Source organism: Dryas octopetala, chromosome 7 (assembly GCF_963921425.1).
Source record: "Dryas octopetala chromosome 7, drDryOcto1.1, whole genome shotgun sequence".
NCBI classification, from domain to species: Eukaryota; Viridiplantae; Streptophyta; class Magnoliopsida; order Rosales; family Rosaceae; genus Dryas; species Dryas octopetala.
Window position 1 is genome coordinate 7,575,942 of NC_141372.1, and position 15,559 is coordinate 7,591,500.

General features: G+C 36.3%; 3 protein-coding genes and 1 long non-coding RNA gene across 5 annotated transcripts; 2 read left to right on the forward strand and 2 right to left on the reverse strand.

The window, feature by feature from the left end:
* Positions 1-290: 290 nt before the first annotated feature.
* Positions 291-7,025, reverse strand: LOC147279214 (neurochondrin family protein). Of its 2 annotated transcripts, none has more exons than XM_086250126.1 (19): positions 6,940-7,025; positions 6,671-6,860; positions 6,367-6,529; positions 6,082-6,218; positions 5,787-5,890; positions 5,519-5,614; positions 5,169-5,262; positions 4,424-4,544; positions 4,085-4,284; positions 3,701-3,792; positions 3,575-3,630; positions 2,763-2,852; positions 2,562-2,661; positions 2,214-2,318; positions 2,061-2,127; positions 1,377-1,540; positions 1,009-1,063; positions 684-786; positions 291-550 (listed from the first exon to the last, which is right to left on the reverse strand). In XM_086250126.1, the coding sequence occupies exons 1-18, from the start codon at positions 6,940-6,942 to the stop codon at positions 731-733; spliced, it is 1,893 nt and encodes a 630-aa protein (XP_086106252.1). In that variant the 5' UTR covers positions 6,943-7,025; the 3' UTR covers positions 291-550; positions 684-730. The 2 variants fall into 2 exon arrangements, with proteins under 2 accessions (XP_086106252.1, XP_086106251.1); XM_086250125.1 differs by having other exon boundaries at positions 2,061-2,133.
* A 2,578-nt stretch (positions 7,026-9,603) lies between these two features.
* On the forward strand, positions 9,604-10,802 carry LOC147279215 (uncharacterized). The gene has a single exon (XM_086251613.1). It carries the CDS (start codon positions 9,722-9,724, stop codon positions 10,418-10,420), a length of 699 nt encoding a protein of 232 aa, XP_086107739.1. The 5' UTR covers positions 9,604-9,721; the 3' UTR covers positions 10,421-10,802.
* An 832-nt stretch (positions 10,803-11,634) lies between these two features.
* Positions 11,635-12,073, reverse strand: LOC147279216 (uncharacterized). Its single transcript, XR_015123573.1, has 2 exons — positions 11,931-12,073; positions 11,635-11,766 (listed from the first exon to the last, which is right to left on the reverse strand). It is a non-coding gene; the product is annotated as an uncharacterized LOC147279216 (long non-coding RNA).
* A 1,416-nt stretch (positions 12,074-13,489) lies between these two features.
* Positions 13,490-14,622, forward strand: LOC147279217 (uncharacterized). Its single transcript, XM_086252011.1, has 2 exons — positions 13,490-14,303; positions 14,414-14,622. The coding sequence occupies exons 1-2, from the start codon at positions 13,490-13,492 to the stop codon at positions 14,440-14,442; spliced, it is 843 nt and encodes a 280-aa protein (XP_086108137.1). The 3' UTR covers positions 14,443-14,622.
* Positions 14,623-15,559: the final 937 nt, after the last annotated feature.

Below are 15,559 nucleotides of genomic sequence, written 5' to 3' on the forward strand. Positions count from 1 at the left end.
TCATTTTTGGGCTTGGGCCTTGTTTAATGTAGGTTAGTTATTTAGATAAAGGAGCCCATCATATAGGGTAGTTAATTTTGGCGCTTCTATTTAGTAGGAAAAGAAAATAAAAAAAAAATCTTCAAGGAAAGAAAAAACGAGATAAGTAGTCAGTTAAAATTTTGTGAGAGACTCTACGCCTACAAGACAAAAGAAATTATTGAAAAAATTTCGAAGCAATAATTAAAAAAATTTTAAAAGCCTAATTGACATTAGGAAATAAAGGATGATATACAAGTATACAACTCACCAAAAAAACAAAGGGTTAACACTAATGAGCAATGTTGTAAATTACTATTAAAATCAAATTTACATAGCAAAAATCATAACTTTACAAATTGAAATACAAAAACTATTGATACGTACAAACTTGCAAAAAAAGTGAACCAGCGGCGGATGGCAAAGAGCTAAGAAGCATGAGGTGTTTATCCTTTTGGGGATTTGGCTGTAGCGTTTGGTTGAAACACAAGGATTGGATATTTGGATTACTCCATCAATTTTCATCAGTTGTCTGAATGGATTCAGACAAAGAACAAAGTCAAGCAATCTAATTCCTTCCCCATTTATAGAACTTTTAATCTACGAAATAACTTTTATAAGAATAAAAGCATCAATAAATAAACTACTGAATTTTACATACTAACCATATCAGTAAAAAACAGACCAATGTTTAACTGAAGGATAAATCAAGCTATGTCTCAACAGCTTCCCTTACACGAGGGAACCGAGTCACCCATTGAGAATATCCTGCAACACGTAGACAATTTAAAATCCGATTAACACTACTCCAGGGCTTCTTGAAATCATACAGAATTCTTAAACATGGGATTTTGGTTAGAGAGAGAGAGAGAGAGAGAGAGAGAGAGAGAGAGAGAGAGAGAGAGAGTCCTTTTTCTTTTTTATCATTGAGAGACAATCCTTGCTTCAAAGGCAAATAAGTAAATTGGTTAAAAATCCAAAGAGACAAACCTGCCCTAACAATCTCAAGAAGATCCATTTCTGCTTTAGCAGCATCAGACATATCCTACAATGAATTTGGTAAGGGACGCCTTATAAATATACAATTTTGAAACAGTGAAATCAATTTCCTATCATTTGAAACAATTCAAGAGTTGACAACATAAACAGAGTGACATTTTTAAGCACATTTCAATTTGGGAACAACAAAACAAGCTCTGTTTCAATGAGAAATTAAAGAATGTGATAGCATAGCATGCAGCATGCTAATGTCCACATATCATTTTACATTGACCAGAAGTTGAGGCCTAACTGCCTCATTCTCCATCTTAAAAATGGATAGACCCACATGTACATATATTATGAAAAACGTAACACACCTGTCCCCATGAAGCCAAACTTCTTGCAATGAGCCGAGATAGACTATCAAGAGTGCTGGCATCAAAGTTAGGATGCTTAAGAAGAGCCACCTCTGATGTAAACTCAAATAGCAGTGTGCAAATGCTTGAAGCCATTACTATAATTGACAGATCATCTATACCCTCTGAAATCAGTTTACAAGAATTTCAATTAAGTTGCAGAGCTAATGACATCTCTTTTGCATGAAAGCAAGCTGAAAAGATAGGAGGTTTGAGCATGCATGGAATGAAAATGGATGCCGATAATAAAGCTCTAAGCTCACTGTCAACTTTGCAACAAGGCAGTGGACCCACAACTGCTATTGGACTACATGAAACAAGAAAACAAAAAAACCCCTTAAAAGTAGGAATTGTAAATTATCACAATTAAGAACCCAAAGATAGAGCCAATGGTTTTTGGTTCTGAAAGATTTTCCGGATTTATCAAGTCTTGTGCTTCTGAAAGAAGCACAAAAATAGATCTCGGGTTTAAAAGTTATAAGTGAAAGGGGTACTCTACAAAATCTTAATGCTTTCAAAAGATGAAGAAAAAATGGATGCGCAACCAATATGATTTTCGTGAAACACTAAAAGTTATGTGATTTTAACAAAAATAATGAGCAATTATAATGCACATAAAGGTAAAGGAAGTCAATAATACGGAACCTGTCCAATAAGCCAATGCTTTCAGTAGATTAACAAGAGTTGAATCATCCACCGGAATTCGTACCTCCTGTTTCTATTTATAAAAAGAAATAGAAGATGTTCATAAATTGCATAGAATAAGCATATGTTGGTATAAAATGATGACTACACTACCTTTAAAAGAAGATTCAAGATTGTGTCACATGCCAAAAAGATGCAACCATGATCCTCGACCATATATCGATGTGGTCCAATCAATTTTACAAGGCAATCAACAACCTGCAAGAAGAATTAATATGCTTGCTAAGTTGCTTTTGTAGAAAGTTAAGCCAATAGTATACGCACCAGTATCTGTGGAATTCATATTAAATTTTCCCCACCCCTTATGGTAGACTTAAAGAAGTCAAGACCACTCAAATATGATTCACGAGGTCATTCTATAAAATTAAAATAGAAAAATCGAAATATGTAAAGAGCAGGTATTAAAACCTATATAGGAGAATAAAAATTACACTGACTTACAGCATTATGGCCTCCACAAGAAATCAAAGCTTTGCATCCTTCAATCTCCATTGTCATTTGACACAGCATTGGAAGCAAAAAGCATACAGAGTGGAAGGGGCTGTCATTTAGACATATTAAGGATAAATATCATTCTCAGAAATCATAAACCGCTAAAGTTTATCGGCCCATCAGACAATTATTATGTCAGAGTTACCATACCTTGGTTCATCTTCACCTTCAATGGAGAACATATACTCTAGAAGTTCTCTAACCTTCTCTTTGCATGCAAGGGGTGTTTCTGCAAGATAGCTGAAACACATATATCATTAATTTAGCCTAACAGTATATCTTTGCTAATCTAAATCAAGGACAAGAATTTTAGTCTCTAGCATGCTATAATGAGATTTTCTTGGTAAGAGACATATACTAAATAGGTTCTCATAACATGTACAGGCAGAACCCAATAACTGTCAGCAGTATATAGCATCGCACAAGCATGCCATCTCTCAGGGATTAGACTGAACTTTCTTGTTTTATTTCTAATCACCTTAACAATATTAGGACTTAGACCTAAGACCTACACCAATCCCACCCACCATCGGTCCATCACCTTAGCCAAGTTCCAACCAAGAGCAATTGAAGTTGTATTTTCTGAAACGTAGAGGTCATATATTATACTTTTAGAGTCTAAAGATAGCCTTAGGCCAGGCTTTGAATGCACCAACACATTATTTCCCAGACTAACCTTGCAAGACCAGGACCTGCTTTCTACAGCTTAAAAGCCATTAGACCACAAGATTGTTAGCTGATGACTAATATTAGCATCATTAAATAATTTAAATGCCATTATTTTAAAGTTTGGAAAATCAAGCTTAAGTGCATTTAAATGTGAGCATACATATGTTCAAATGTATAGCAACCTTCAGCATTACCATCACAAGTTTGCAAAATCAACAATTTAACAAACTAATGTTTCCCAATCATCTCCACAAATGTCCGCAAAATATTTAACCATATAGATGCAATAATACCTCCCAATAACCCGCACTGAAGCAAGAAGATCATCTCCCTTCATTTGTCCATGCTCCTATAGGAATCATAACGTCATTTAAAAACTAGAAAAGTAATTTCTAAAGCTACAGAATCACTACCCTCACCTTTGCATCTTGTAAATACTCTAGAACTACACCAATTGTCTCATTAAGGCCCTTAATCACCTTTGTGAAAGTATTTTCATCAATCAGATCGCCTACAAATAATTGCACAGAGATGATTAATATCATTGACCAAAATCAAAAGGTAAGCATATATTTACCAAACAGCTCCCTTACAACAAAACAAGACGAAGGCCACAAACTGAAGAAATTACTAAATGTAAAAAGGAGAGGAACTTTCAAAATAAGGTTTCAGATACACATTCTGGCCCTGCTTCAATAGTCGCAATCCTTTAACAGAATGGTGGGAAGACTAAGATTATTTTCTCACAAACTTCAGGGATTGATGGAACTCACAAGCATGTAAATCTGGAAAGTATGACATACCTTCATTCTCACTAGCATTTGATATTAACTTAATTATCTTTTCAAGCAAGGAGAAGGCAACAGCCACATTCTGTTTCTTTAAAAGAATTGCCTCCTCAGGGGTTGAGGATTTCTTAGATGCTTCATCTTTCAAGTAGGCAAGCTCATTCAGAAGAACAGCAACTTCAACCGTTGATTGCTCCAGAACAAGCACTAGGCACCTGACAAAATGGGCTATCAGGCTTGCCCATTACATAACATAAAAATACCTAAAGATACACCACACCCAGACATGCAGATATGTTTATGTAGGTATGTGCAGAAGACTTAAATAAACCATCACCAGGCTTAGCATAATACCTGTCAGCTGGAATAGGCTCTTTCGCATCTGGTAAGTTTATATGACCAATCAACCACAGTTCCCCAAATATCGTCACCATAGACTCAGCCAAAATAAGTGCCTGAAGCTTTTCATTAGGTGCTGCCATTAAATAAAAAGAGAATAAAATAAGCTTCTGATTTTAGACCTACAAAAAAAAAAAAAAATTAACAGGGGACCAGAAAAAAAAAAAAAAAAAAAAAAAAAAAAAAAAAAAAAAAAAAAAAAGATCCAGTCCAGCTCAAAGGTTACAGTATTCAATCAAAATGTTGATTTCATTACATATTTTGTTTACTATCTGAGAAGTAATCAACTTCAATGCAATCCAAGTAAAAAGTGGAATGCAACATGAATACAAAATATGCAAAATTCCCAAATGTAAGGACACAAACCTACTCAAACTTACAGCCGATACTCAATTAATTAATTCTACAATCCGTGCAGTAAGAGGTTAAGATTATCAAAATCAAGTATATAATTATCTCAGACAAGGCTTGAAGCCACTTAGTGGGAACCTGAACTAGTTTAATCCTGGTTTTGAGATGACCAACCAATCTCTGAAATGCAAGACCTACAAAAGAAAAACCATGGAAAAAAGCCGAAATACCTGACACTAAGAGAACTTCTCAACATGACAAAATATTCAAATATTCAAATTTCAACCTTTCAATCTATAAAAAAGATAAAATGACACATAAAATAATTGAAGTAGTTAGTTCAACATACCAACACGGTTTTGTAGAATGGCCACAATACCATCACGCATAAAATTTGGCCAATTTTTTTCTGGAAGTACACGAAGAGAATCATAAAGTGGTGCCTGAAAATACCAGGAACATACCAGAATTAGTTTAAAAACTACTAATATCAACAGCAGATAAGACATAGTCAAGGATTATAAACACAGACACAACCGAGAGACTTTGCACCCAGTAATTTAATTGAAGTAAAAGAGCTTTATTAGTTTATTTTGTCTAACAATAAAATTTTCTAAAAGATCATTCATCATTTAAGTTAGCACATTCAGTCAACTGATCCTTTTTTCTAGAAAATACATATAAACAATGATTGCGTACCGAATATTTTGACGAGAGGATAGCAGACAGTAGATGAAGCGCATCAAATTTCACAGCATTATGCAAGACAGCAAATTGTCTTGTTATTGTGGCCACCTAAAATAAAGCAGAAAAAAACTTAAAAAAAACATGTACCAGCTTTGGATTTAAAGCAGATCCTTGATTTTAATAAAAAATTTATTTTCCCAGCAAGAGTACAAAATCAAGGAGTGGGGAAAATCAATATTGATGAATAGTAAAGTATGTATATATAAGACATTGAACTCACAGTCATTGAGAGCTCTGGAAGATAGTCATTGATAATGGTCTCAAGAGACAGTTTATTTAGTATTAATTGCACAAGTTTCATAGCAAGCTCCATCTGATGAGAACCTGTACAGTATTTTCATCTCATAAATCCATAATTTGAAACTGATGAACCAATCCCATGAGTCACCAAAATGCAATAAATAACTACATATAGGTAAAAAAAAAAGTTGTAGCATGCAATAGCATATCACTAGCAAGATTCCTATAGGGTTGCCACTTGTCAAACTAGCCCAGTAAAAGATAAGAACAATTACCATCTGGCAAAACGGACATATGAGAAGCCAGCATTTTCATGCCCCCAGATGTGTACAACATCGTGATCCCTTCTTCGGATGCTGTTGCCACCAAATATAGAAATTCATAGCATTCTTTAACAACAGCTGAGCCTGAGCTGCATTCTCACCAAATAAAATGATTAGGCTATTTTAACAAAACACAACTTAGCAGTAACCTAAACAACAAAGTCATTCAGAAATCAATGTGCAACTTAGATATCAATCACAAAGCAGGCATTATTCTATGGATGAGAAGAACCTTACTCTTTGGATAAAAGTTCGAGCACCAGTGGAATCTTCGAAACCATGTCGTTTGAAGCAGCAATTTGAGGAACACGACAGAATGCAGCAAGAACAGTAACCGATAGCTGCAAATAGGCATCGCGATTTTCACCTCCACTGCCAGTAATGCTTCCATTTCCCATTCCTAACCAAACAAAATCAAAATTCTGAATCATGCATTCACAATATCTTTCAAGCTTCATTCTTAAAGCTCGAAATAAACTTCAAATTTAGTTTCAGCTTCCAAAAATTTGACAAGACAAAAAAGAAAAGTTGTAGAAGTTACCAGTCCTGAGGAGTCGATCGAGAAATCGAACACCGACGGCATCGTAAACGGCGAGGAGAGAGGAGAGGTCATCGCCTTTGCAAAATTTGGTGACGAGAAGAAGGCCGGCGAGGCGCTGCTCGTCTCTCTCGCCCTTCAGCAGCTTCAAGCAGTCTTCGAGCTGCGGAGACGGTCTGTCTTGCTGCGAGTCCTGAAATGGAGAGGGATAAAGAAATTTCAGAGAAACAGAGACGCACAGAGAGAGAGAGAGGGAGAGAGAAACTGCATACCATCAAAGATTGATGGCGGCAATAGAAACAGAAAAATGGAGGGTTTTTTGAACTTCAGGTTCAGGAGGCTTCGGGGATTCTCTACACTACAGTCGGGACTGACAGTGACAGGGGTCGCAACTTTGGACGAACTTGGTCTTTTAATTTTGGGCCTATACGGCCGTATTGGGCCTTATCATAGGCGGGCCTTGGACCTCGTACACACAGTTATTAGGCCCTAAGTTGTGATGCATTCGCAGGAATCTAATTTATGTTTTTTTTATTTTATAAATTATGCCGATATCGGAATAAAAGATATAAGAAAAGAAAAAGGTACAAAAGTCTTTGTTGATTGACTGACTAGCAAAACTTCACACACAACTCTTGTTTTGTCAATCAATCAATCCTATTAGTTGGTCAATTGGCGAGGAATCTGATACTTAAAGAAAATACTTTATAGGATAGATATATGCACTTAAAGCCGTATGTATATATGTATATGTACTCAATCATATTATAATAATTTTCTTTTGCATGGATAATTATCCACCTTGTTTTGGCTTCAATTGTCTATCTAATTATAAAGATTGCTTTACTCATTCGAAGATTTTAAATATCATTCGAACCAAAATCTGTAGAATTTCATTTCCCTAATATTGTGTAAGTTCAACTGTTACGTGAGAGGGTTGCTATATGTTTATACATACATATAATCAGTCACATTTAGGTGCGAACATGCGAACATCGAACGCTTGGTAGTGCAAAATTTTGCAACACCGAACACTCGACGCTAGTTTGTCGGCATTTATGTTATAGTTTAGCGAATTTTGAGCGGAGCTAAACTCTAATATAACGTCTCCATCAAGTCCAATGTATAACCTAGAAAGGGATGAGATAAACCCATCAGGAAATAATCTCAAAACTCTACAAAGAAAGCTACACCGACACTCACTTATTTTAAAAAATTATTGTTGACCATTCAGTTAAACTACCAAACACTCGGTGGCATGTTCACACATGCACATGATCGAATATGTACAAATAATTAACATATATTTAGTATATTTGGAAGTAGTCATTTCCAACAATGCTCTACACAAAATTAGTGAGTTAAGATAAATATGTGTCAAATGAGATGATTTTCCAATACAAATAATAAACAAAATATATATATATATACGATTTAGTGCCAACACAAATATTTAAACTTTGCAGTCTTTGTCAGTCTTCATATTTTGTTATTATATCAGAGAGTATCAAAACTCTGAATATAGTTTAATTTTAACTCTTAATCCATTTATTTTCATCACTTAAATTAATCTTAATGATTCGTATATAGATATAAATGATATACGAATATAATAACTCAATAATATGTTCCACACTGCCACAGTCTACAGATACTAACTTACATGTTTCATTCTTTGCATCTTGATCAATGATTGATCATTGATCGAGAATCCGGATTCAAGTGTAAGCAACTTAATTATGATCCACCAATCATGCATAGGACCGCAAATAATTTCTTAATTTTTTTTTTTTGGTCAAGAAAATATTGGTTACTTCATTAAGGCTCTCAAATGGCATCGTGACACGTGGCCTTCATGCTCATGCTTCATGCTTGCTTGTGAAAAAAGGAAAGTATATATACGATAAAATTAATATGTATTCTGTACTCTGCATGTGATTACGTAAGTTGGATTGGGATTAGTGGATAAGATAAAGACTTCATACTTAATTAAGGAGATTTCAAGAAGCTTGTAATTTGAGTCCACTAAGAAAACCAGTCAAGCCAGCTCGGAACTATCTTCATTGTTTTGTTGTTTTCCTAAACTTGCTTAACTAGTTGGTGAATGAAATTAAAATCAATGAAACAAAATGATTTAAATCAATGAAAGTGTTATGCGTATAATATTAAGCAAGAAATATCACAGTTTTAGTTTCCTCTCGTTGGGATCACTCGTTTTCTTGGTTTATTGTCATTATTAATATTTTCTTTATGGCCAAAAAAAAAAAAAAAAAGAAGGATCGATCACATTCTTAATTCATATTAACTTATGAAAAGTGATATATTTATTAATAATGGTTGAAATACTTAATGTGATAAGTACACCACACTAGTCATATATATGTTGCATTCAAGAAATATGATTCATTTATCAATACTTAATTGCGCCCATATATAGATCACATTAGTAATTCATATTAGTTTCAAATAACCAATTGGATTTGAAGGGAAACTAATTCTATTATTTTTATTGTAATTTGGTATTTACATTTTTAAAAATGGATTAATATTTTTAAAATTGAGGACTTTCTAGAAGAGTAAACACACAACTCGCACATATTTAAAAGATATCGTTCATTTTTTTTGGCCAAAAAAAAAAAGATATCGTTCATTTTATTTTCACTTCAAATATAAAACTAGCATTTTAGCTATAATTAAACCAAATTACAGAGTTACAGTCACCGAAAAGGCAAAAAGCCAGATACATAAATACAACTCCACCATCAAAAGTTCCCAAACGCGGTTTTCACAGAAGAAAATCAATAAATAATTAATTAATTATAGAAAATGCAAAACCGATACCGCGCACGTCCCACGGCTTCCATCTAGCTGCTACGCAATTGCCGCTGCCTTATCCACCACTCACCCCACTTACCCCTCATCCTATAAAAACTCACTTCCCGCCACCTCTTTCGCCATCCAAACAGAAAATTGAAAATTCGAAGAGTTGTCGTTTTCTCTCCATCCAAACATAAAATAAGAAAGAAAGAGAGAAAAATCAAAATCAAAATCAATATGGTGAACGAATATCATCGATCGCGATCTCCGACGACAATGAAGCAGAAGCGGCAGTCGTGCCGGAATTGCATCTCGGGCTGTTTCTCAAGCCCGAGCACGAGCACGAGCACGAATCATCCTTTCAACGTACTCCAGAACGAGGACAACAACAACGGCCGGGCTCGGTCGCCGAGGTCGCCAATGCCGGAGATCAAGGACAAATGCCTCCACCTCATATCCAAATTAGGCGGAGGCAGCCGAGGAGGATGGGCCGGAAGGCCTGGACGCCGCCGCCACTCGGCCGACTTCAGCTACGACCCCTCGAGCTACGCGCTCAACTTCGAGGACAGCAGCAGCGGGAGTCGAAACGACGAACTCCTCCTCCGAGGCTTCCCGGCGCCGCCGCCTCCGCCGAACGCTAAATCTAGCGCGAGTACTGCTCATCATCTCGAGGAGGAGAGCTGTAGGGGTTGGAATCGGAGGCCGTCGCCGGAGAAGAAGGGGACGAGCCTCAACCTGTTGGCCAGGATCGAAGGGAGAGGGGGACAGCGGCGCTACTCGTCGTCCAGCGACTTCAGCTACGATCCGTCGAGCTACGCGCTCAACTTCCAGGACGAGGTCGCCGACGAGCTCAGCGGCTTCTCGGCGCGGTTTCAGCCGCCTCCGCCGCGCGCCAAGTGCTCGACGCTGCGTCCAGAGGTTGTTGGCTTTAGCTAAATTGAAAGCCTTTTAATTGTTGATGAGTTTGTTTGTATGTATCAATCAATGTGTGTAAAATATGATCATGAATTCATGACCTGCTTGGGCTCAGCAAGGAGACCTTTCCAAGTGGTGAACCTTTGATTCCTCGCTGCAAACCAACGCCAACGCATTAGAGAAGAAAAAAGGACAAGGAAAATAACATGAAATGGAAAACGGCATGCTTATTGGGTTGGGCCTACTTAAGTGGTGTTACAGCTCAGATTCGACCCATTGGATAATAGACGTAATCAAATAGCCCATTAAGCTTCAATTTTTATATTACTATTTTTTTTTTCATTTGTTTTATAAATACTATTTTTGTATATATATATTTAACTTGTGGATTAATTTTTGTTTATTTTATTAACATTGAAAATTAGTGACGGGTACAAAATAAATTAACAATTTAGTGGCATGCACGAAGAAACCAAGCTGCGAGGTGGCTCTTAGACACACAAGACAGTAATGTTAAATTATTCTTTTTCATCAATAGATAGTTTACAACTGGAGAACCACGTACTATTTCTAGGATGATTACCAGCATTGTTCCATATTCCATTAGTTGGGACAAAAAATTTATAGTTGGAGGAGTTTGCGGTCAGATTAGACTATTAGAGTGTAATTTCAGATCGACAAAATCATGTATGACGTGTGTGTGGTAGCGAGCATTTACCTTTACACAAAGATTAGAAGTTCAAATGCAAATTTTCGCTCGAATGTCGAGCACTTAAAGGGTCACGATGGATGCTCGAGGTTCGGGTGCAGTTCCGTTGTGACGCGTTTTTGAGTCTGTTTTGGTATCTAACTCATTTAAATTTCAAAAAAACTCATTCTCCTAGTTGCTACTTGCTTTAGGATTAGATGATGTATCCTATTTTAAACTATCCTTTGTGTACAAGTAATAAGTTAGGGTTTTGGAGAGCCTTATTTAGTTGCTTAGTGACATAGGACAACTTTAGGATTAGTCTTTGGTTATCCCTTGACGTTTCCTAGCAGGACTAATTAAGGTGAAAACCTTATATAAAGGCTTGGTTTGCTTTATATATTTTTTTCATCAATTTTCAGTTTTAATAAAATACTTTGAAACTTTGCTATCTATTGGATTCTAGACTTGATTTGCTCTCTCCCCTTTGTATAACAATTGACGAAGTGAAGTATCCAATCACTGAAAACAAAAGAGGTGCTTGGTCTTCAAACTGTGAATTGGTGGATGCCATATAATTAGTCACAGCTGCAATTGGTATTAACTGGGCAAATGGCAATGGCCGGCTTACGCAGTTTTACAAGGATCCAAAAGATACTCAATGATTGAGTCTCCTGATCTGTCACAAAGACAGAAAGATACATAAAAGAATCTTCAAACTCTCTCATAGCTAGCTAGCACTTACGTGGTGACAGTTTTAAGTGTTTATCTCTTTTTTTTTTTTTTCTTTAAATTCCAATACTTTATATATATAGATCTTACAGAGACCTGCATAGTGCATACCATATATTGATTCTTATCATCATCTGCATCAATAACACATCTCTGATCTCAATCCTCATGGCTGTTAACCCACTTGAAGAATTGTCAGCACCAGATCAAGAGATTAATGATGATGACTACAATGAAGAAGAAGAAGAAACAGCTCCATCATCTTCTTGTGGTACTTGTTTATGGGGGTTCTACTCCAGAGCAGTGTGCAGAAGAAACATTGGAACAGGCAGCAGATCATATCTACTTCAACAACAACAACAACAACAAGGAGAAGTGGTAGCAAAAGAAAATTGGTTGGTAGAGAAAGTGAAGAAAGTGCGAGAGCTTTCGGAGGTTTTGGCTGGACCAAAGTGGAAGAATTTCATTCGCTCACTTGGTACTGTTAGAACCATATTGAGTTTACATCATACTTAAACACCTAAAGCAACTAGGAATACAAGAGAGAAACCTATTTGGATTGCCAGATTAATTAAGGTGAGTTGAGAGTTATATTAAACATGGAATACCTATACTATAAGGACATGGAAATCAGGAGGTGATAAGGATGCTTACAGGAAATCCTTTATGGGCAAGGAATCTGTGAGTTTCACCTATAAAACTAAGGCCTAGGTCCCCTCTCTCATGTACAATTTAATAGCAAAAGGTTCCTACCCCATATAGGCAGTGCATAAGGTAAAACAGAGAGAGAGGAAGACTTACGGCTGACTGTGGCATTGGCATATCATCGAGCATCTTGAAGACCTTTGGCTGACTGTGGCATATCATCAAGCATCTTTGCTGCATTCTTGTTTTATCAAAGTAACCTGCAATGGCATCACAAGGTTAGTGCCCTCTGTATGCATATTAAGATATATATAACATGTGGTATCAGAGCATAGGTTCTATGCATCTTAAGGTCTACCTTGTGAAGAAAGCATGCACAAAACTTCTATTTTTGTTTACTATAGATGTATGCAAAAGAAACTTGCTGCAGTTTATGTTTTCAATTCTGTTTATTATAAAACATGTATGTGTTCTACAAGTGTTCAAGAGTTTTATATATTATTGTTAGAGTACACTATATGGTTATTTGTTTCCAGCAGTATATATGATCAGTATGTTAATATAAGACATATGTATCTGTCTATATGTGTTCTTCCTTTATGATTAAATTCCGTAATCAAGAATGATCCATAAGGTTGTCAAGTTTTGATTAAGAACAGTTGGTTTATGTTTGGTCCACAGATAAACATGAAACAATTGTTATTAATCAATTCAAAGTACTAATTGACAAGATTGCATCATGAGAGACTGTCAATTGAATTTTCTGCTCACAAGTGTGAATTTAATTGAAAATAACTCATGATGGAACAAGATGGTATATTAATTGGTGTAAATATCCAGATTTTTCAGTCCACAGATGAAAGGTCTAGATATCAGATCATTATACCAATTCATACTGCCAGACTTGTATAAGGAAATCTAAGGGCATGTATGATAATTCAGTCCACAGATGGTTGTCATTCATGCATAAAGTTTTGGAATTAAAGTATTTTTCTTATATATATTGTGAACTCTATATTACAGTTATGAATCCTTCTATCAACACCATTGAGCCCTTGACTGGTGGCAATTTTAAGAAGTGGAAGAGAGACTTAGAGATAGCTCTAGGTCTCCTAGACCATGACTTAGCCCTAAGGGAAGATAAGCCTCCAGAACTCACTGAGGAAAGCACTGTTGAACAGAGGATTAAATTCGAGAGATGGGAGAAGGCTAACAGGATGTGTTTACTGATAATGAAGAAGTCTATGTCAGAGACAATTTGTGGAGGTATTCCTGAATCAGAGAATGCTAGGGAGTATTTGGAGGCTATAAGTCAAAAATTTAAGGAACCACAGAAGGCAGAAACTGGGGATTTAATGAGCAAGCTTACCAACATAAGGCATGATGGAGTGGAAGACATTAGAGTGTATCTCTTAGGCATGAATGAAGTTGCAACAAAGCTGAAAGCCCTAGATATTCCCATAGCTGATCCATTCCTAGTTCACCTAGCCTTGAACTCACTTTCTGCACCTTTTGAACAACTGAAGATAATCTATAATGCTCAAAGGGAGAACTGGAATATGGATGAACTCATTGGCATTTGTGTTCAAGAGCAAACTAGAATGAAGAAGGAGAAGGAAACCAATTTTGTGCACCTGACCACCAATGCACCGAAACAACAATCTGCTAAACCTCATCATGCTGCTGCCAGTTCTAAGGCTAATCCTCATCCTAAAAGGTCTAATGCTTTAAAAATTAATAAAACCACTGATTTTAAATGTTACTTCTGTGATAAGGCTGGACACCTCAAAAGAAATTGCACTAGATACAAGAAATGGGTAGAGAAAAAGGCATCTAAAGGTAAATCTAATTTTGTCATGGTCTGTTTAGAGTCTAGTTCCATAACAGTTCCTTTCAATTCTTGGTGGATTGACACTGGTTCTTCCATCCATGTCTCTAATTCCTTGCAGGACTTCGTAAGCCAGAAGACACCAAGTAAGGAACAAGCTCATGTCTTCGTAGGAAATGGCAAGAAGGTTCCAGTCCATGCAGTAGGAAGTGTTAGGCTTCAATTAGGTTTAGGTTTCCAATTAGAATTGGAAAATGTTGCTTATGTACCTTCCATGAGAAGGAGTTTGATTTCTGTTTCTCAATTAGTTAGGAAGAATTTCATTTTCGAATTCTCTGATGTTGGTTTCAATTTGTTTTTCAATAAAATTTTAGTTGGCAATGGTTTTCTAGTTGACAATCTTTTTCAGCTATGTTGTGGCAGCATGTGTGTTTCTTTTAACATTGAGACAATAGGCCAAAAACGTTTTTTAAAGTCTGAAAATTCTTCAAGGTTATGGCACAAAAGGCTAGGTCACATATCTAGAAAAAGAATGCAACACCTAGTCAAAGAGGAGATACTTCTTCACTTAGACTTTTCGGATTATGGTGAATGCATTGAGTGCATTAAAGGAAAAATGACCAACACTAATAAGAAACATGCCTCTACACGCAGCCAAGGTCTTTTAGAAATCATCCATAGTGATATCTGTGGTCCTTTCCCAATTCAAACTCTAGAAGGTCATAGGTATTTCATCACCTTCATTGATGATTTTTCAAGGTTTTGTTATCTCTATCTAATATCAACTAAGTCTAGTGCATATGATGTTTTCAAGGTATTTAAAACTGAAGTTGAAAATCAACTAAACCTAAAGATTAAAGTGTTAAGATCCGATAGGGGAGGAGAATATTATGGCAGGTATGATGAGCAAGGCAGACATCCATCTCCACTAGCTCGGTTTTTGCAAGATTGTGGCATTGTTGCACAATACACCAACACTGGGACACCTCAACAGAATGGTGTGGCAGAAAGAAGGAATAGAACCTTAAAAGATATGGTTAGGAGCATGATCTGCAACACTGACTTGCCTAAATTCCTATGGGGAGATGCTGTGAAAACAGCCAATTACATTCTAAATAGAGTGCCTAGTAAATCAGTGCCTAAAACACCTTTTGAGCTATGGAATAACAGAAAACCAAGTCTAAACCATTTACATGTTTGGGGCTGCAAGGCTGAAGCAAAGGTTTACAACCCTGAATTGGCTAAGTTAGATCCAAAGACTGTTAGC

Coding starts and splice junctions, on each gene's coding strand:
- LOC147279214 (XM_086250125.1), bottom strand. Junction 3,793..4,084: donor AAATGCTAGTGAGAATGAAG/GTATGTCATACT, acceptor AATTATTTGTAG/GCGATCTGATTGATGAAAAT. Junction 2,134..2,213: donor TCTTGAATCTTCTTTTAAAG/GTAGTGTAGTCA, acceptor TTTTATAAATAG/AAACAGGAGGTACGAATTCC.
- LOC147279215 (XM_086251613.1), top strand. CDS start 9,722: ATGGTGAACGAATATCATCGATCGCGATCTCCGACGACAATGAAGCAG.
- LOC147279217 (XM_086252011.1), top strand. CDS start 13,490: ATGAATCCTTCTATCAACACCATTGAGCCCTTGACTGGTGGCAATTTT. Junction 14,304..14,413: donor AGAGAAAAAGGCATCTAAAG/GTAAATCTAATT, acceptor AATTCCTTGCAG/GACTTCGTAAGCCAGAAGAC.